The 22,321-nt window shown below is 33.7% G+C and overlaps 1 protein-coding gene across 3 annotated transcripts in view; it reads right to left on the minus strand.

The window, feature by feature from the left end:
* Positions 1-2,575: 2,575 nt before the first annotated feature.
* The window catches only part of LOC114343072 (ras-related protein Rab-14), a 71,326-nt gene continuing 51,580 nt past the window's right edge, over positions 2,576-22,321 (minus strand). Inside the window, exon 5 of one of the 3 annotated variants that reach the window (XM_028293887.2) lies at positions 2,576-2,794. In XM_028293887.2, coding sequence (XP_028149688.1) covers positions 2,617-2,794 — 178 coding nt within the window. In that variant the 3' untranslated portion in view covers positions 2,576-2,616. Of the gene's footprint in view, positions 2,795-5,571; positions 7,906-13,023; positions 13,635-22,321 lie in introns of those variants that run through there. The other 2 variants (XM_050659414.1, XM_028293886.2) reach the window with 2 other exon arrangements.

Below are 22,321 nucleotides of genomic sequence, written 5' to 3' on the forward strand. Positions count from 1 at the left end.
TATGTTAGGAACTGAATTATTTCATTGATATGATTAATAGAAACAATAAGAGTCTAGATATTGATTGATCAACCCAGAAAAATATTGTTGGATCGTAATTAGGGTCAGTTGTTCGAACGCTAATCAAAAATGGAATCAACTGATCATTATCAAATATTTAATTACTGTCACCAACTGTCAATGTCAACTTTGTTTGGGTTACTGAAAACATAATTGATTACAATTATGAGATAATTAATCAATTATGTTAATAATTGTTATGTTAATTAATAATTAATTAATCAATCAATTATGTTAATTATCATAATGATAACTAACATAATTGATTATAATCAACTGATTGACGTACGAATGAGGGGTGTTGTTATTTGATGGTTGTTAAGGGGACTTAATTATAATCAACTTCTTGATTAGCGTTCGAACAACAGGCCCTCAGGCCCTCAGGGCCAAAAATGGAACCAACTGATCATTATCAAATATTTAATTACTGTCACCAACTGTCCATGTCAACTTTGACTGGGTTGCTGAAAACATAATGGATTACAATTATGAGATTAATTGATTAGTTAATCAATTATGTTAATAATTGTTGTCAACTAATAATTAATTAATCAACCAATTATGTTAATTATCATAATGATAATTAACATAATTGATTACAATCAACTGATTGTAATCAAGATAGCTCATCTAGAAAGAAAGGCTAGAAAAGACCATAATATTATGCGTAAGTTTTAGAAGTATCACGGCCAGTGTTCTACACGAAACTTTTTGTAAAAAAAAAGTAAAATTTGTAGTGACAGAAATATTATAAACTTATTAAGGATATAATTTCTAAGATTCTAATTCAAAAGGTTCCACAAGCTTTCCTAAAATTCAGGAAGGTACTGATCTGTTCAGAGTTCGATATTCAACTGAGACTAAGATTTACTAAGTGTACGTAAGGTCGGTGCTGCTATATGACGTAGAGGGCTGAAAAGCCTTCGAAATGTGGCTTTATCGCCGTATCCTAAATATACCATGGACGGCGAAAGTCACAAATGTAGATGTTCTTAAAAGAATCAACAAAGAACGCCAACTTTTCAAAACCATCAAGAAAAGGAAAACGGCGTATCTGGGTCACATCATGCGAAACGAAAAATACCAGTTCCTTCAACTTATAATCGAGGGTAAAATTGAAGGCAAGAGAGGAATAGGACGCAAGAAAATGTCCTGTCCGAAACATAAGGCAATGGACAGGGATTAACGACAAGAGTTAATGGAAAATGTGATCGCTAACAGCCATTAGTGGATTTGCATCCGAAGAAGAACTCAAAAGGAAGCAAGTTCCAGACCAATTTAATGACAAATGGCAGATGACAGTTCAAGAAATACAACTGAAACTCAACGTCATCACTGTTGTAATCCAATAAGTCACCGTTATGTAAACGTTGTGCTAAAAATACCTCGTTAATCCCGACTTCTGTCTGTAAATTCAAGGAAAATGATATGTAACGAGATTTGTTTTATTTACAATGTTTTGTTTTCGAAAAACTCATTCAAACTCAGTTACATATTAAAATGTAGGTACATATTTGTCTTTTTAGATCTGTATATATTATTTACGTATATATTTCAATATTGATTTACGAGGATCATTCGTAACAAAAAGTTCCCTACGCCGCTGAGAACGAATGCGACGTGGTGGGAGAAATCTGGCAACACTGCCTTGCCCATCAACTCTCCCTCTCTCTCCCCCACCAATCAGGCCTCGCTGCATTGCTCAGTGCCGGCTCAGCAGCCTTCGAAGATGGAGCTCCCGATCACTGTTAGCGCCATTCACGTGATAACAATGGAATACAAAAATTCTTCCTTGTTCTTCACATTGTTGCATTTAAAAAACGTACCACGTCACGAATTTTGCATCTGGCGGTAACAGCGATCGGGAGCTCCATCTTCAAAGGCTGCTAAGCCGGCACTGCAGGGTTGCCAGATGAAATTTCAGAATATCCCTAGACGGGAGCTTCAATTTCCCCTAGAAATCCCTAAATTAGTTAATTTTGCCTTTAAAAAAGAAGAAATTGACAGATGACAGCTGTCAATTTAATTTATAACCTATTAAACACTATGTTTAATCCACTTTAATCATTGATTAAGTAATGTTTTAATGATTACTTAGGAATATTTATGTCAGGGAACAATAAATAATAACAATAACAATAATAATTCACAAAAAGGTATTTAAATAACAACAGAAAATTGGCGCTAGCACAGTTTAATAAATCACTAGATTTAAAAAAAATCCCTCCAGAGCTCCGAAAGCTCCAAAAAATCCCTAGATTCGGGGAAAATCCCTAGACATGGCAAGCCTGCGGCACTGAGCAATGCAGCGAGGCCTGAGTGGTGGGGGGGTGAGAGAGAGGGAGAGTTATGCGTAAGGCAGTGTTGCCAGATTTCTCCCAGCACGTCTCATTCTTTCTCAGCGGCGTAGTGAACCTTTGTTTACGAGTGAACTTCGTATAATAATGATGATATTAATGGTATTATGAAACGCAGAGCTTTGCCAAATTTGCATTAGTAAATTAAAAAGTCAGAATCGAAGAGATTCTATGTATATTTAAAAAGTTTCAAATAAAACTAGCAGGCGCAGTTGTCTTTATTCGCCTGAGGGTCGCTGGACAAATTATTGCGACCAGGTTGTGAAGGTTTGTGTTGAACACCTGATTCGGCGGCGTTCAGATCCAATCGTCCGTCTTGGATGCTCTGGTATATCTTCTTTGCTGTTTCGAGGAAAGCTTCTTCAACATTATCACCTCTGAAATTTAAATACAAAAATGATCACAAATATACTACACGTGAGAGAAAAGGGATAGACCAAAATTTTATAAAATTACGTATCGTTTATTATCACTTGGTCCGGTTCTGCAATCACTTGGACCAGCAAACAAGTACTATCAATTATCATAGAAGATTGGCTTGGACAAATAGCAATATCTGCAGCATATCTGCCACCAAACTATCCACCGAATAAAGAATTATTTACTAATTATTTTAATTCACTAGGTAATAGATTTCTTGCCGGTGCTGGCTATAATGCAAAACATGTAAGTTGGGGCTCTCGACTTTCTCCACCAGGTAGAGGTAGAATCCTCTCTCAAGTGATCCAGGAACTACATATCAAACACTTATCTAGTTACACCTACTTACTGGCCCCCTGACTTAGTAGACTTCCGGACTGTCTTGACTTCTTTGTAAGCAAAGGATTTGGAGAAGGCTATCTAAATATTGTACCAAATTATGAAATTGCTTCAGACCATAACCCCGTAATAGCGACGCTAAATTCAAGATTTGTTGAGAAGGAACCTCCAGCAAAACTTCACAATCATAAAACCGACTGGAATCAGTTGAGTTTTTGACAATTATTATATTTTAAAATAAACGGGCAATCCAAATAAAAAATCAATCAAAAATGAATAACCATTCTCAATTTCGTTGCAAAACGAAAATACAGCCGAACCATATTCCAGTCCAATCAGAGAGTGCTGCAAGCACCTCTACCGGTTTCGAAACTTATTAGTCTCTCATCAGGAGGCACATATGCTGCTCTCCCTGATCCAACCAAAACAAACCCCAGCGTGCAGTCCCGAATTGCAACGAACGAAATGGCATAGATGCCCTAGCGGCAACTGCTAGCAAAAGACTAAGTTTTCACTCTAATGGCATATAACATATCCCACCAGAATGAAAACAATGGGAACCTTCTCTGGTTACACCTCCGAGGCTTCTACAATTTGCAAGCCATACGGATGCTGAGACTAAGGAAGATGAGGGAATTCTACAATTTACAATTCACGTCACATCTGCTCAGCGCGGTAAAGTTCCAACGAGACTGGTTCCCTTCATACTCCACACAGAGTAAATGTAAATCAAAAATGAATAACCATTCTCAATTTCGTTGCAAAACGAAAATACAGCCGAACCATATTCCAGTCCAATCAGAGAGTGCTGCAAGCACCTCTACCGGTTTCGAAACTTATTAGTCTCTCATCAGGAGGCACATATGCTGCTCTCCCTGATCCAACCAAAACAAACCCCAGCGTGCAGTCCCGAATTGCAACGAACGAAATGGCATAGATGCCCTAGCGGCAACTGCTAGCAAAAGACTAAGTTTTCACTCTAATGGCATATAACATATCCCACCAGAATGAAAACAATGGGAACCTTCTCTGGTTACACCTCCGAGGCTTCTACAATTTGCAAGCCATACGGATGCTGAGACTAAGGAAGATGAGGGAATTCTACAATTTACAATTCACGTCACATCTGCTCAGCGCGGTAAAGTTCCAACGAGACTGGTTCCCTTCATACTCCACACAGAGTAAATGTAAATCAAAAATGAATAACCATTCTCAATTTCGTTGCAAAACGAAAATACAGCCGAACCATATTCCAGTCCAATCAGAGAGTGCTGCAAGCACCTCTACCGGTTTCGAAACTTATTAGTCTCTCATCAGGAGGCACATATGCTGCTCTCCCTGATCCAACCAAAACAAACCCCAGCGTGCAGTCCCGAATTGCAACGAACGAAATGGCATAGATGCCCTAGCGGCAACTGCTAGCAAAAGACTAAGTTTTCACTCTAATGGCATATAACATATCCCACCAGAATGAAAACAATAGGGAAGGTTCCCATTGTTTTCATTCTGGTGGGATATGTTATATGCCATTAGAGTGAAAACTTAGTCTTTTGCTAGCAGTTGCCGCTAGGGCATCTATGCCATTTCGTTCGTTGCAATTCGGGACTGCACGCTGGGGTTTGTTTTGGTTGGATCAGGGAGAGCAGCATATGTGCCTCCTGATGAGAGACTAATAAGTTTCGAAACCGGTAGAGGTGCTTGCAGCACTCTCTGATTGGACTGGAATATGGTTCGGCTGTATTTTCGTTTTGCAACGAAATTGAGAATGGTTATTCATTTTTGATTTACATTTACTCTGTGTGGAGTATGAAGGGAACCAGTCTCGTTGGAACTTTACCGCGCTGAGCAGATGTGACGTGAATTGTAAATTGTAGAATTCCCTCATCTTCCTTAGTCTCAGCATCCGTATGGCTTGCAAATTGTAGAAGCCTCGGAGGTGTAACCAGAGAAGGTTCCCATTGTTTTCATTCTGGTGGGATATGTTATATGCCATTAGAGTGAAAACTTAGTCTTTTGCTAGCAGTTGCCGCTAGGGCATCTATGCCATTTCGTTCGTTGCAATTCGGGACTGCACGCTGGGGTTTGTTTTGGTTGGATCAGGGAGAGCAGCATATGTGCCTCCTGATGAGAGACTAATAAGTTTCGAAACCGGTAGAGGTGCTTGCAGCACTCTCTGATTGGACTGGAATATGGTTCGGCTGTATTTTCGTTTTGCAACGAAATTGAGAATGGTTATTCATTTTTGATTTACATTTACTCTGTGTGGAGTATGAAGGGAACCAGTCTCGTTGGAACTTTACCGCGCTGAGCAGATGTGACGTGAATTGTAAATTGTAGAATTCCCTCATCTTCCTTAGTCTCAGCATCCGTATGGCTTGCAAATTGTAGAAGCCTCGGAGGTGTAACCAGAGAAGGTTCCCATTGTTTTCATTCTGGTGGGATATGTTATATGCCATTAGAGTGAAAACTTAGTCTTTTTTTAAAAAATCAATCGTTTATTTGTTGGTGCAACTGGACATACGAAAGATATGGTAAATCACAAGGCAGCAACACAAGGCAGCATCAAGACAAAATAAACTACAATAGAGCCGCAAGACAGCTGAACAATACAATACTACAGCACAAATACTCCTACGTCGAAAATTACCTTCAAAATTTAACATCAACAGCAGATGCCGATTGTTCACTTTGGAAGGCCACCAGGAAATTAAAACAGCCCAACAAACACATACCAGCATTAAGAAATTCAGATGGCTCATGGTCGAGAACTGATCAAGAAAAAGCAGAGGCATTTGGAAAATATCTTGAAGAAGTTTTTCAACCTCTACCCTCTGTGAGTGTTGAAGAAGATGAAGCTATCTATGAAAGTCGAGCAACAATCCAACAGCCAAGTGAGCAAATTAAACCAGTAACAAAACGAGACGTAAAAATACTATTAAATATAGATTAAAAACCAAAAAAGCTCCAGGCTATGACCTAATAACAGGAACAAAAAGAGTTACCAGATAAAGGTATAGTTATGATAACACAACTTTTCAACGTCGCATTACGGCTCAAAATTGTACCAACGCAATGGAAATTTGCTGATATAATAATGATCCATAAACCTGGTAACCACCTCAATAACATACCTCTTATCGTCTTATTAGTCTCTTACCGGTACTAGCTAAACTATTTGAGAAGCTATTAGCGACAAGACTTATGAAAATAATAACTGATAATAATCTTTTCCTGGATCAGCAATTTGGTTTCAGAGAGAAGCATTCAACAATAGAACAAGTTCATCGAGTCTTTGGCATAGTTAATAAAACTTTTGAAAAAAAAAACACTTTTTCTTGACGTCAGTGGGGCGTTTGATAAAGTCTGGTACGAAGGGTTGCTCTTCAAAATAAACATGAACGTTCTTGAGTCAATGTTTACTATACTGAAATCATATTTAGAAGGAAGATACTACCGTGTCAAGCATGACGCAGATACATCAAAAATCTACCCTATACGATCTGGAGTCCCTCAAGGTAGTGTCGAACCAGCTGTTCGTTGCAAATATTTGCGTGCTCGAGGTAAATCCCGCAATAGATGAAAATCCCGCAACATCTACCGAATTTCTTCAAAGGCATATTAGGTATATTGAAAAGTGGACAAAGAAATGGCGCATAAAGATCAATGAAACAAAATCACAACATATCATATTTACAAAATGTCGCAAAATATCGCCTAATATAGAAAAAAATAACAAAGCAATTCTACAAGTCGAAAGCGTTAAATACCTTGGAATGTACTTGGACAAAACTTTGACATGGAGAACCCATATATGGAAAAAGCGCTAACAGTTAAACTTAAAATTTCGTAAACATTATTTGATACTGGGCAGAACATCGAAGTTGTCTATACGATAACAAACGGTATACAATACAATACTCAAACCGGTCTGGATCTATGGGATCCAGGTATGGGGTACAGCAGCAAAATCCAACCTATCCATAATGGAAAGATTTCAATCTAAAGTGTTACTCTCTATAACACACGCACTATGGTTCGTGTCAAACAAAAACATTTATTGTGATCCAGAAATACCTACGATCAGTGAAGTGATAGTTCAGTGCAGTGTTCGGTACATAAAACGCCTAGAAAGCCATCGTAATGCCCAGGCAATAAACTTGCTTGATAACAGTCAACAAACTCACAGACTAAAACGTAAAAATCCAGTGGACCTGATTTATAGATAAGTTTTCTACTCACTGTAATTGTATAAATATTTTAGATATATGTATTGTTTGTAAATGTAAAATGTATGTATGTATGTAGCATATTATCAGAATGTCCATACAATGTGTGTTCCATACTATAGGTCCAGTCATTGGACTGAACTCCCTAACGTCAATTTTTTTTACTTCGAACCCCAAAGACGCATATTGTTAGAATGTATATAACTAACAGATTGCTGAATAAACGTCTCAAAAAAAATGATATTATGAAAAGTAGAGCGTTGCAAAATTTCCATTAGTAAATTAAAAAGTCAGAATCGAAGAGATTCTATGTATACTTTAAAAGTTTCAACTAAAATTAGCAGGCGCAGTTGTCTTTATTTGCCTGAAGGTCGCTGGACAAATTATAGAGAACAGGTTTTGTGCATTGGTAACCAGATTCATTCAGATCCAAGCGCCCATCTTGGATGCTCTGGTATATCTTCTTTGCTGTTTCGAGGAAAGCTTCTTCAACATTATCACCTCTGAAATTTAAATGCAAAAATGATGACAAATATACTACACGTGAGGGAAAACCGATTAACCAAAATTTTATAAAATTACGTATCGTTTAATATCACTTGGTCCGGTTCTGGCAATCGTACTAGTTGGACGTGTGTAGTTTCGCTCCGAAATTAAATTCCAATTTTGGGCGATTTCGAGTGTAATCTGCATACAAAAATAGTGCAAAGTGTAACTAAAAAGGATCTTCATGTAAGTAAATACTCAGTTATCTCTTTTGAACTGTGTTAATAAATTAATAGTTAGTTTTAATCGCCGTATGAATAAAAGTTTAAAGATTCTGAAACGTTTATTTGGGCTAAACTTTTTGCAAATGTAAAGACTGAAAAAGTTTTGTACACACTTATGACAACAGGTAAAAGGGGGAGAAGTGTACTTTTGAAGTGTGTAAAATTTATAATTCTTAGCTGAGCGCTTTCGGCTTATAAAGCCATCTTCTAAGCTATGCTACAATAAAAGATCTCTAATGAATAATTGATCTTAGAATTCAAAGTTTAACTTACGTCAAAAAGGTCAAAATACCACTATAAGAGAGATGGGTTCCATTTATGATATGAAATACTTCTGTTTCTTATGTAGTTTTTTATTGGTTGGAAAAAACCTTGTCTGTCTGTTTAAAAAATTGTTCAATTTGCTGCTGGTTATTGTTGTATCCAGAAAAGTTAAACATCAAGAACGAGCACAAAGGACTTTCACACGAAAATTACATTATATATAAAACGAATATTTGATCATGGTAAGGTCAAAAAGACCTTACCATTTGAATACTGCGGTGTCAGATAGCAGAATGGTCGCCTCGCATGGAGGATTTTTTAACTAAAGAAATGAAACTTAATCCTGATTTTTGCTTGAATACACAAATCAATCTTAATTACAACTATAAACCTTTGTTCAGACTCTTGTGGGAGACTCTGGAGGAAGAAGTTTGACCTCATGCAATCAAAAAAAAATTTTTTTAAATTTTTTAATTCTTTACTAAAGCATCATTTAAAACAATATTTGTAATAAATCATTTGACAGTTTATTCTTTAAAAATCACATTTCACACAATTCGTTGTTAATTTATTTCCCATCTTCCTAAAAAACTTCACCATCAAGTTTCTTTACATCATGTATTAATTTTCAAAACCGATTCGAGTTTGGTTTGTGAAGGATAACTTGTCAATTGGTTTATCCTAGACCTTAAGTCTCTTTTCAATATGTATTTCATTATTTTTTAAAAAACCAGATTTATGTAACTACAGACTTTGTTGAAAAGTTGTTCAATCCAATTGCTAAAAATGTCATATGTCAACTGTCACTTTATATGAGAAAATGTGAAGACACCTTAACGAGCACACCCTGTCTACATCGACTGTCATTAAAAATCCTCCATGCGAGGCGACCATTCTGCTATCTGACACCGCAGTATTCAAATGGTAAGGTCTTTTTGACCTTACCATGATCAAATATTCGTTTTATATATAATGTAATTTTCGTGTGAAAGTCCTTTGTGCTCGTTCTTGATGTTTAACTTTTCTGGATACAAAAATAACCAGCAGCAAATTGAACAATTTTTTAAACAGACAGACAAGGTTTTTTCCAACCAATAAAAAACTACATAAGAAACAGAAGTATTTCATATCATAAATGGAACCCATCTCTCTTCATAGTGGTATTTTGACCTTTTTGACTAAGTTAAACTTTGAATTCTAAGATCAATTATTCATTAGAGATCTTTTATTGTAGCATAGCTCCGAAGATGGCTTTATAAGCCGAAAGCGCTCAGCTAAGAATTATTAATTTTACACACTTCAAAAGTACACTTCTCCCCCTTTTACCTGTAAACTTTTTGCGCTGGACGGGCAATTAAGAACGATAAACATTTATCAACAAAAACAATAGGTCGGTTATTCAGGTTTCAGTAAAACTGTACAGAATTTATAAAAGCTGTATTTATTTATTAGTTCAATATTGATTGTATTTATATTATTAATACGAGCGGTCGAAGTCAAAACTGATAAGGATCGAAAAGTTCTAAGCTTGAACTGTTGAGGTGGGTGCGGTTCTTTTCGCGATCCTTAACCGTTACAAATATTTTAATGATTTAAATAAGAAGAAAGATGGCGGAAGGTAATGATAGTATTACTGAAGACGGCAAAAGGAAAAGCAAAGAGGAGTTGGACATATTTAGCAGGAGCAGAAAAGTGAACCGAACAGCAGACAGATCGAAACCATCAACGAATGAAACAAGCAGCCAGAACGAAATGATGGATAATAATAAAATTAGCAAGCGATAATAAAAAGAAAAACAAGGACCTGGAAGATATAAAAAATACAATGGGAAATATGATTAAGGAGCTAAAAGAAATAAGAAAGGAGAATAGTGAATACAAATTACAAATGAAAGAAATAATAAGAGAAAATGAAAATCTAAAGAAGAAAATGGCTACAATGGAACAAAAAATAGATAAAATAGAAATAACCTTGGAAGCATGTCAGAAAGAAAAGAAGAAAAATAACCTAATACTGAGAGGTTTACCAATAGACACAACGGAAGCAGAGCAACTAAAATATGGAGTAGAGAACTTCATAGAGAAAGAGATGGGAGTAAAATCAGAAATAAATAGACCCCCGTATAATAATGATGATATTCAGTAAGTATCTAGCATCGAAACAAAACGGACGTGTTGGCTCTCCGTGATTACACTCAGTTTTTCAGTGCTGTAAATTAATAAACAATTAAAGTTGATAAAAGGCATCGCTTCCGAACCGTTGAGGTGAGCGACGGCTTTTTTCTCGTGTCAAACAAAGACATTTATTGTGATCTAGAAATACCTACGACCAGTGAAGTGATAGTTCAGTGCAGTGTTCGGTACATAAAAGGCCTAGAAAGCCATCCAAATGCCCTGGCAATAAACTTGCTTGATAACAATCAACAAACTCACAGGCTAAAACGTAAAAATCCACTGGATCTGATTTATAGATAAGTTTTCTAACTCACTGTTTAGTCCAGAAAGCCACTGCGGATCCGCTAGGAAAAATATTCTAATTCGGATTTTTTGCACAATCTTACTCAAAAAGGACTCCTTTTAACAAATTTGCACGTTGCCAGGACCAAAAGGTGGTCAAAAATTTTTTAAACGTTTTTTTTTTTGTTTTTTTCCTAAAATAATTTTTTTTGCATGGAAAAAAGTTTTTTTAGGTTTTTTGGATCATTCCAAACAGAAAAGGTCTTTAGTGACTTTTCTCTAAAGTTGATAGTTTTTGACATATAAGCGATTAAAAATTGAAAAATTGCGAAATCGGCCATTTTTAACCCTCAAAAACTATATGAAAAACTGAAAATTTGAATGTTGCCAAGGTAGATAGACATTCTTTAAACATCGATTGATGAAACCCCGAAGAGTTTTTTGCAATACAATATTCCAAACTCCTTTGTTTTTTAATTGCTAATCAAGCGTGTGCGACACTATTTTCCACCGACAGTATGGTGCAAATGAAAGGAATAAATTCGTTATTTCCTAAACCGGCGACTTTAAGGAAAAATCCCGAAACAGGTCGATTTTTATTTTTAAGTTATGATATTGTGGCATATATGGTATACTAGTGACGTCATCCGTCTGGGCGTGATGACGTAATCGATGATTTTTTTAAATGAGAATAGGGGTCACGTGCTAGCTCATTTGAAAGGTTCTTTAATTCTATATTCAGTAATCTAAACATTTACATAATTATTTATACAGGGTGTCCAAAAAATTTTTATTAAATTAAATTATTTGACAAAAAAAGAAGTAGAAGGACACGCCGTATAAATAATTGTGTAAATGTTTACATTACTGAATAGAAAATTGAAGAAGCTTTCAAATGAGCTACCACACGACCCCTATTCTCATTTAAAAAAATCATCGATTACGTCATCACGCCCAGACGGATGACGTCACTAGTATACCATATATGCCACAATATCATAACTTAAAAATAAAAATCGACCTGTTTCGGAATTTTTCTTTAAAGTCGCCAGTTTAGGAAATAACGAATTTATTCCTTTCATTTGCACCATACTGTCGGTGGAAAATAGTGTCGCGCACGCTTGATTAGCAATTAAAAAACAAAGGACTTTGGAATATTGTATTGCAAAAAACTCTTCGGGGTTTCATCAATCGATGTTTAAAGAATGTCTACCTACCTTGGCAACATTCAAATTTTCAGTTTTTCATATAGTTTTTGAGGGTTAAAAATGGCCGATTTCGCAATTTTTCAATTTTTAATCGCTTATATGTCAAAAACTATCAACTTTAGAGAAAAGTCACTAAAGACCTTTTCTGTTTGGAATGATCCAAAAAACCTAAAAAAACTTTTTTCCATGCAAAAAAAATAATTTTAGGAAAAAAACAAAAAAAAAAACGTTTAAAAAATTTTTGACCACCTTTTGGTCCTGGCAACATGCAAATTTGTTAAAAGGAGTCCTTTTTGAGTAAGATTGTGCAAAAAATCCGAATTAGAATATTTTTCCTAGCGGATGCGCAGTGGCTTTCTGGACTAGTTATTGTATATTATTTTAGATATAGGTATGTATTGTTTGTAAATGTAAAGTGTATGTATGTATGTATGTAGCATATTATCGGAATGTCATGTTTGTTCCATACTAGAGGTCCAGTCATTGGACTGACCTCTCTAACGTCAATGTTTTTTAGTATTTGGTTTCGACATTTTGTTAATAGAGGTCGCTATAGCGTTTTAATGTTAATTATATTTTGTAATTGGCATGAATGGCAAAGGTGTTTATTTTTCGATCCAGAGCATCATTACAGTTGCTTTCCTGATGAGAACAAGAGTTCGAAATGGTCCATAGAAAGATGGTAATGATCTCTGAATCGAAATTAAATATAATGCCTTTTATCTTCCTACGGTTTTACTCGCGTATCGAGTACTAGGAAGCAGATTTGTTGATCTTTACCTCGGTGAATTGATATGTTGTGGAGTGCAACTATGTAGACTCCCCATGTCTCTACATTCATCACCCTTTATTCCTTGCAATTTTTAGAAGGATGGGAATAGTTATAAGAGAGAATCTGTTTCCGAACTAAGAAATCCAAAGATTTTATTATTTTTTAAAATTTATTTGTTTGAAAATGGAGTCTTTTGGTTTCGACATTTTGTTAATAGAGGTCGCTATAGCGTCTTAATGTTAATTAATTATATTTTGTAATTGGCATGAACGGCAAAGGTGTTTATTTTTCGATTCAGAACATCATTACAGTTGCTTTCCTGATGAGAACAAAAGAGTTCGAAATGGTCCATAGAAAGATGGTAATGATCTCTGAATCGAAATTAAATATAACGCCTTTTATCAATTTTTTTTTACTTCGAACCCCAAAGACGCTTATTGTTAGAATGTATATAACTAACAGATTGCTGTTAACGTTAAAAAAATGATATTATGAAACGTAGAGCTTTACAAAATTTGCATTAGTAAATTAAAAAGTCAGAATCGAAGAGATTCTATGTATATTTAAAAAGTTTCAAATAAAACTAGCAGGCGCAGTTGTCTTTGTTCGCCTGAGGGTCGCTGGACAAATTATTGCGAGCGGGATCTGAATTTTTGCATTGGACACCAGATTCGGCCGCGTTCAGATCCAATCGCCCATCTTGTATGCTCTGGTATATCTTCTTTGCTGTTTCGAGGAAAGCTTCTTCAACATTATCACCTCTGAAATTTAAATACAACGATGATCACAAATATACTAGACGTGAGGGAAAAGGGACTAACCAAAAATTTATAAAATTACGCAGCTTTTAATATCACTTACTTTTGAACCAAATGTACTGAAGTTTTTTAAACAAATTATAACGAACGTGACTTGAGAACTTTAATAAAAGTTAATATGTTCAAAAAAGGTTCAGACGCATTTTTCCTGTGTGGTAAACCCGATCAGTGATTTATATTAGCTGGGAGAGTTGACATGGAGAGGATATGACATTTCCATAGTACTTCTCATGGTGGCGTAAATTTAAACATTGGGGGACGGCTTTCATACAGTATAAGTTTATTTTTTTTTTAAATACATTATTCACATAGACATCATTATTCTTGTGTCGTTATTAATTTTTTACTTAGTGAAATGGAAATAGTGAAGGGAAATTCTTTCTTTTTGCTACATTCAAACATAGGTTGGAGCAAAAATAAAAATTAATTAAAATTAAAACTTTGTTTAATGATTAGTTTCAACTGAATATACAGTAACGCGCTAATAACCGGCAAAATAACGCAAAACATATTAAGTTGTGAAATAAAAAGAGATGAAACTGTAGAAGTGGGAAATTTAGCGATAGAAACATAAATTTACGTAATATTGATTGTTTCTCACCTTTAGACGTATCGGACGAGTTTAGCAACTACCACTGTGACAGTGACAGTTTTAGTTGACATACTTTTCTAATATAGCTAAAGGTGGGAAACAATAAATATAATGTAAATTTATAGGTTTCTATTGCTAAATATCCCACTTCTACTAGTTTCATTTCTTTTTATCTCACCACATAATGTGTTTTCCATCTTTTGCGTTATTTTGCCGGATATTAGCGCGCTCATCACTGTACGGTTACGCGTCAGTGTTGCCAAATTTTTTTGTATAGTGTATATGAATGTTTAAAATATATATATAGATAGACTTTTACGAAATTATATATTTGGTTTCAGATGGTACAATTTTTGAATTTATATAAAACGGCATTCATAAATTAATTATTTTGTTTTACTTTAAACGCAGCTAAATATTCTAAATTATTTTTGGCAATTTAGCATGTATGAAATAATTGACGATATGACAACACCCACATATTATGTTAAGCTTACATTGAATGTCAATATTTATGTATTACATCAAAACATGTTTTACCATATAGAGTATTTATAGCAAATTTCTAATAATGTATTGATATATTAGCAAAAAGATAATAGCAAAACTTTAAATAATAATCTCTTGTTTATGTCAATGGCATATAAATTATACACATACGATCGTCCCCCAAATCGCAAGAGAGTACCTTACTTACTTGTCAACTGTCTGCCTCCATTCTGTCCTATCCTTTGCACTGATCTTTATTTCTACCAAGGTTTTCCCAATAGCATTAATTTCTTTCCCGACACTTCTTTTCCACGTTTCTACAGGTCTACCTGGGGCCTGATTCTAATTCATTTCGAGGTCGCTATTGAATTTATACACCGCCATGATGGTCGCAATTTATAGCAGAAAGTGTGTTATTTTATTTATAAACAAATTAGCACTCCTAAATCTTTTTTTTTTTCAATTAGTGCTCTGTAACTCCTAAGATTTTTCCTTTAAGCCAACAACACTCAAATAAAAATTCACCGTAATTTAGTTCTGCACAAAGATTTTTTCCGATTTCCTTCAACAAAAATTTTACTCGTAAAATCCGAATTTAAAAAAAATCTGCAATTTTCAATCAAAATTTTAGGGAAGTAATTATTTATCAATCATTAAATAAATTGATGACATGAAAGATTTTTTATAGTATATTATACAGAGGAGGGCTAAATTATGGAATAAATTCATTTTCTCTAAAATTGACGATTTTGGAGCAAAATCCCGAAACAGGTCGATTTTTATTTTTAAATTACAATTTTTTGGCATATATTTCATACAAGTGACGTCTTCCATCTGAGCGTGATGACGTAATCGATAATTTTTTTAATGGGAATAGGGATCGTGTGGTAGGTCATTTGAAAGGGCGTTCAATTCTCTATTCAGTAATATAAACATTAATATCAATATTTATACAGGGTTGCCAAAAAATAAATTTTTGAATTAAATTAATTGGCGCAAAAAGAAGAATGTATGTAATTTATTTAACTCAAAATACATTGTACTGCTGTCAGAAAATAGAAAAAAAGGTTTATTTCACAAATAAACATTTCTTCTCGCTTAAATTAAATCACAAACAGCCTCCCTCCTACCTATTATCAGTTCGAACATTTAATTTAAGCTAAAAGCAATGTTATTTGCCAAATAAACATTTTTTTCAATTAATTTATTTCAAAAAAATTTTTTGGCCACCCTGTATAAATATTGATATTAATGTTTATAATACTGAATAGACAATTGAACGCCTTTTTAAATGAGCTACCACACACCCCTATTCCTATTTAAAAAATAATCGATTACGTCATCACGCTCGGATGGATGACGTCACTAGTTTGAAATATATGCCAAAAAAATTTAATATAAAAATAAAAATCGACCTGTTCCGAGATTTTTCTCTAAAATCGTCCATTTTAGAGAAAATGATTTTATTCCATTATTTAGCCCCTCTCTGTATATCAGGAGACCGGCGACAATCTAACCAATAGTTTAGCAATAATTAAAATGTTAATTAAAAAATTTCGGTAGAAATAATAACCAGAAAGATTATGATACACCAGAATAACTATGATTTTCGTATAAAAAAGCTCTATACCTATTCAACGTACTTTACAGAATTGAAATTGGACTATTTGAGCGGTCTCAGGAATGTTATAAAGAAACAACTTTTTGGCTTATACTTTTTGTTATAAAGAAACAAATAGAACCCCTCGGAAAATATCAGATTAAATTAAATTAAGTTAACGCTGTTCAAAAGGGCAGGGCTTCTGTGTCCTTTTCGAAGAACAAAAAAAAATGAATTGCGAGGAGTAGTTCCAGGTATAAACGGTCAAATTTGACCGGCATTTGCGACAGAGTTATTGTTTGGAAACCCCGAATTTTCCGAGGAAAATTTCCGCCGACTGAAATCGGAAAAAAATAGATATTATCTATGTGCAGAATTAAATTACATTGAATTTTTATGTGAGTGTTTTTGGTTTAACGTTAAAATCTTCCGAGTTACAAAGCAATAATTGAAAAAAGATTTCGGAGCGCTAATTTGTTTATAAACCAAATAGCACACGTTCTGCGGACTTTGCATAGATATATTAATAATATATGCAATCTTAACATTTGATTCCAGTATGTCCAGCAATGAAATAGCTGGTACATAATTTTCCTTGTTTTATAATAATTTTCCCAGATTATTACCTTACATATATCATTGAGTTGATAATTCACATTGTGGAAATTCTCAATTATTATATTTCTAATTTAATAATATTTTATCTAATTCCTCCAAAACCAGCAAATTTCCATAAAACGCAGCCATATTAATACCTTTTGCTTTAGTTTTCCTTGCAAGAAACAAACAAAACACACCTCCTAAACTAAACCTAACCTCGCTTTCGGCCATTCATTCATGTCCGTGCCACAATAATTTCGACTCGAAATTATAATAGGTTTGTTCTAGCAAACAGTCAAACTAGTCAGAAACCGTCAGCAAATAGTTGGTCAATGAGAGAACATAATACAGTCAACAGTGCTATCCCCTCTATGCGCGCTGGTCGACTATTCGCTGATGGTTTCAAACCGTTTGAAACTGATACTAGAACAAACCTAATATCAACCACTTTTTTGGAGTCGCTATTAATTTCGATAGTCGCTATTTTATGACGTCATTTCGTTAGTTCAACTAAAATCCACAAGGCTCGCACAGTCGCATTTCAACGTCGCTATATTGATTGCGACTTGTTTTCAGTCGAAATTTGAATTAGAATCAGAGCCCTGATCTTCTCTTTCAATGTGGTGTGTATTCTAGGGCTTGCCTGCTAAGTCTGTATCAGGTCTCCTCAGTGTGTAAGAGAGTACAATGTGACTTATAATTTATAATCATAGTTAACGCTCCCAGCGAATACTGAGGCAGTCTGATAAAGTCTCGGCCTGGTTCAAAAATTGCATTGCTACTGCTTGTGACTTTTCCCTTTACGTGGAAACACGTGGTAGATACTGCATGCAAAATTACAAATCATTCCAAGTAGCAGTTGACTGTAGACAGTCGTTGGTTTGAAGCAGTTTTGTTGCGCATGGTTTAAAAATGAAAAAATTGACTACCGTGCAATATAGTGAATTAAAAAAGACGTAGAGTCAATTGTCAGAACTCCAATCTCCGATACTCAAAATACATGGGCGTACATAATTTATAAACGCTACGTTTTCTTTCACACGTATATGAGTCAAAAGTTACAAGAATATATTTCATAGTGGAGTGCATATAGATTTTCACTTCGGAAAAAATCAAACAAGATAGAACTTTTTGTAATTTCATTAAGAAATGTTTAATAAACAACATATCAAAAAGTTTTACTCGAGAAGTGGGTGCTTCATTTTTTATTAAACAAATGAGCTACGAAATTAGATGTTTTTTTAAATACCTCCGAAAATATAAATTTTAGAAAAACACTGACTTAACCATTGAAAAATTCAGAAAATTTTACAAAAAAAAAAACGCTAAAGTCACCCTTCTCACAAACATTGGCGCACTGTAAACTAGCGTACGGCGAAATGCACGGATGAGTTATTTTAATGTAATTTTTTAACTAATGGATCAAATAAAATTTTATAAATTGAACATAAAAGAAAAATAATTAAGCTATCTTATGGTTATAGAAAGAAATAAAATGTATGGGCATAAGTACGGTGTGGGCGGAAAGTGAGCCTTACATGAATTTTGTTTAAAAATTATTTAAAAATGTGTCACTAATACAATTTTTCTTATAAAACTCTCAATTTTGCACAACTTACCTTTCAAGCATCTTGCTAAATGATGTTCCATTCAAAAAAAATCTCAAAAATTTAATTCAAATGATATGACGTCTCAAAAAATGTAATTTTTGAAATCTTCGTAGTTTTATAGAATTACCACCACTTTAAGACGGTATTACTCAAGTTTGAACAGATCTATTACAGTTTTATAAGCGCTTTTTTAAAGCTTAGGACGTAGTCTTTAAAATGCACTAAATTATTTTACTTTAGAAATGAGATATACTATTTCTTTTTGAGAAAATTAAGAAAGATAACAAAAATGTAATACAAAAACCGAAAATTACCAGCTAAAAAAATGTTTATACAAAGTGATCAAAACTTTTTTTCTGTAAAACTTACCTAAAATACATTTAATAATAAGCTTCAAAAATAATAAATGTCCAGCAAAAAATTTTTTTAGCTCTTATACAGTATGTCTGCGTAACTTGGAACCTATTGATAACTTTTTTATTATCAGTTTTACGAAAAAGAGTTATTTTTTATAAAATACTCTGCATCGTATATAATCTAAGATGCAATCATCAAATATCAAATTTAATTAATTTTATACGAGGTATGTCAAAAATATGAATTTCACTCAAGAGTAAAGTACCTTTACATTTCACAATATCGAAAATTGTTATTAAGAAAAGTTGTTTGGAATTAAAAAAATTGTTTTAGTGTTCAATTACATCCTTCTAATTAAAATATTGTGAATAATAAAGGCACTTTACGGTTAAAAAAAATTTTTCGATTAGAATGATGTAATTGTATATTTAAATATAGTTTTAAATTTCAAACAACTTTTCATAATATTATTTTATAATTAAGGAATTATTCTGGAATATAAAGGTATTTTACTCTTTAACGAAATTCATGTTTTTGACATAACTCATATAAAATTGATACCTCGGCTGTCCCATTGCAAAACACAGCAACCGTCATTTTTGTCAAAATCGAGTTTTTTATAAATTTGAAGTTGCTGGGTTTTGCTCTACCTTCTGATAGTTTTAAAACTATCATCGGACCATAAATAAGGAAGATACGGCATACGCCAAACACAGTAACTTACAGTCTATCGAGGCTTCTCCCAGTGCAAAACACAGTAACTAACAAAACCTATATCAAAACCAAGTAACTGCTAAGTAGTTACTGGGTTTTGTAATAGTTTTTGTAGTTACTGTGTTTCGATTTGAGATATCGTCTTCAATTTATACGGAAATTCCAACCCCTTTTACTCTGTAACCATGTAACTGTAAACACATCGTTACAAGATATCGACTCCATGAAATCGTTGTAAGATATCTTACAAAGGGCCATACGCACATATGTCTGCTGATGAATTTATAGCAATATCGAACAAAAAATACTAAGGAACAGAAATATCTATGATTTTCAGGAACTGATTGAACTTGTAAATAACTCTAGAAAAAATGTAGAGGTACTTGAACTAAAAGAGTTTTACTTGTGGCAAAATAAAAAAGGACAGCAACTAAGAAACTAAAGGATCCTTTAAAGGGTCTTCTATTACAAAATTTGGTAAAAGTTCTTTTTTTACGGGGAAGTAATTTTATAAAATATAAAACAAATTTTGAGGACGATTATAAGGAATTCGATTTTTTACAAAAAAAAAACACTGTCCAAGCACGTTTACGCCCAAAACTTTAAATATTGGAATCTCATGCGACAAAAAGGCACTTATTTTGGAAAACCTAGTACCATTATTGGCGGAAAACAGACAGTTATTTTGGCAAAGCCTACCAGACTCAGAAAAATGTTTAGACTTGGTGGGTCATGAACAAATGGATGTCATAGATTCCAATATTTAAATAAAATATATCGGTATGTTTGCTTATTTCGTTTCTATAGTTTAGTTTTCTGCTGTTACCACACCGATGTATTTGTCTATATGGTTCTTTCCGTTTGTCATTTGAGTAATATTATTTGTTTTTTTTTAAGTACATATTGTTTATTTTGTCTGTTTTGTTAGTTCCTCATTTTTATCACAGTTTTTTCATTAGGTATGTTTGTACATATCCACAGAGAACGGTAGTTCTCACCAGTGGCGCACAACAACCCTACAAGCGACACTATATATACACGAAATTTTCGATTTTCTAAACCTGACTGAATTGAAAATTGGGCCAAATCTCTTCTTAAAGTATATGAAAAGACTCGTCCATCCATATGTTACACCTCCATTTTGGTCCAAGGGTGTGGATTTTACGACCCTTCCCATTTAGAGTCTGTTTTTCGTTCTCGTCCCCAGAACTCCCAAAAATTTCAAAAACTAAAGCCCGACCTTTACGGCTTCTGATAGCACAGATTATTACCTTTCCAACGCATGTTTAATTTCGAAAATCGGTTATACCATTCAAAAGTTATCGCGCTCAGAATTATGACTCAATTTTTATTTAAAAAAGGGAAAATGTTTGTGGATATGTTTGTATGTATGTATGTTTGTATGTGTGTGGAAAAGTTACACCGATCTGAATTTTTTTTTCTGTGTTTTAAGAGGGTGTGAGGGCCGATTCAGAACCGGTCTAATTTTTGACTTCTGATTACCCGTAAGCCAGCTAGAGGACTAGGTAAATACAAAATAGCATATTTTTTGGGCGTATATATCTTAGGTTCAAGGAGAGACAGGAAAACCGCAAATACACCAAATCAATAAGGTTGAGTTAAGATTTCAAATGGTGCTTAAGCGATGAACCTGAGATATACACACTGCTCACCATAGCCGAAAAACTGAAAAATTAAACTTTAAAAATTTTGGTTTTTAGACAATTACTCAAAATTTCAACCTACGAATTGCGCCAATAACTGAGCGTTTGTAGGAGGTCTCTAGACGCATTTAACGGTGTATACCTCATATCTGGGAAAATTCGAATTTTTAAGTTATAGGCTTCATAAGTATGATTCAATCTATTTCTTACGGGAAAAAAGGTTTTTCAAGCTCAATAATTCCTGTAATACGTTCAGTTATCATATCTAATCTTGGATGCATCAGATACTACTTGTCAATACGTTTCAAACTCATGTTTATTGATCAAAATCAGTTAAGCTGTTCAGAAGTTATAGAGCTCCAAACGTATAATTAGTTCAGAAACTGAAACTTTTCACTTCGCAATTTTTACAGAATGGATCGATTTGCTTGAAAATTTGACAATAAGTAGTGGAAAGTCTAAGGATCAAAATCTATATGATGCCGAAAGACGTCTTTACGATGGGGTGGTTGCCACCCCATCTTGGGGGTGGAAATTTTTTATTATATTTTGACCGCAAATGTTGGTAAAAATATTAATTGTAAGCAAAAAATGTTTTATTCATTTTTTTGATAAAATTAATAGTTTTCGATTTATTGGTTATTGAAAGTGTTAGTTTTATATCGAAAAAATCAATGTATTAATCAGTTTTCTGCTAATAACTCAAAAAGTTTTTGTTTTATCAAAACAACTTTACTTAACGAATATATACCTTTTAAAAGAGAAAAAAAGTTTTTTTTAAATTTTCTTTAAGACCAATAATAGTAATCGAGCTGTACTTTATTATATGTTAGCTTTTCTTCGTCAAATATTAAATATAATAGTTTCAAAGTCAAAAGGCGGAAAAACTATGCATTTTTCGAGGATACTTTTTAGAAACTAATTTTAATTGTTTAAAAACATTTATGTTCAAAAATAGAAAATAAAGTCTGTAGCTTAAAAATTAAGTGACTAATAATGAACAG

This window comes from Diabrotica virgifera, chromosome 8 (assembly GCF_917563875.1).
Source record: "Diabrotica virgifera virgifera chromosome 8, PGI_DIABVI_V3a".
NCBI lineage: Eukaryota > Metazoa > Arthropoda > Insecta > Coleoptera > Chrysomelidae > Diabrotica > Diabrotica virgifera.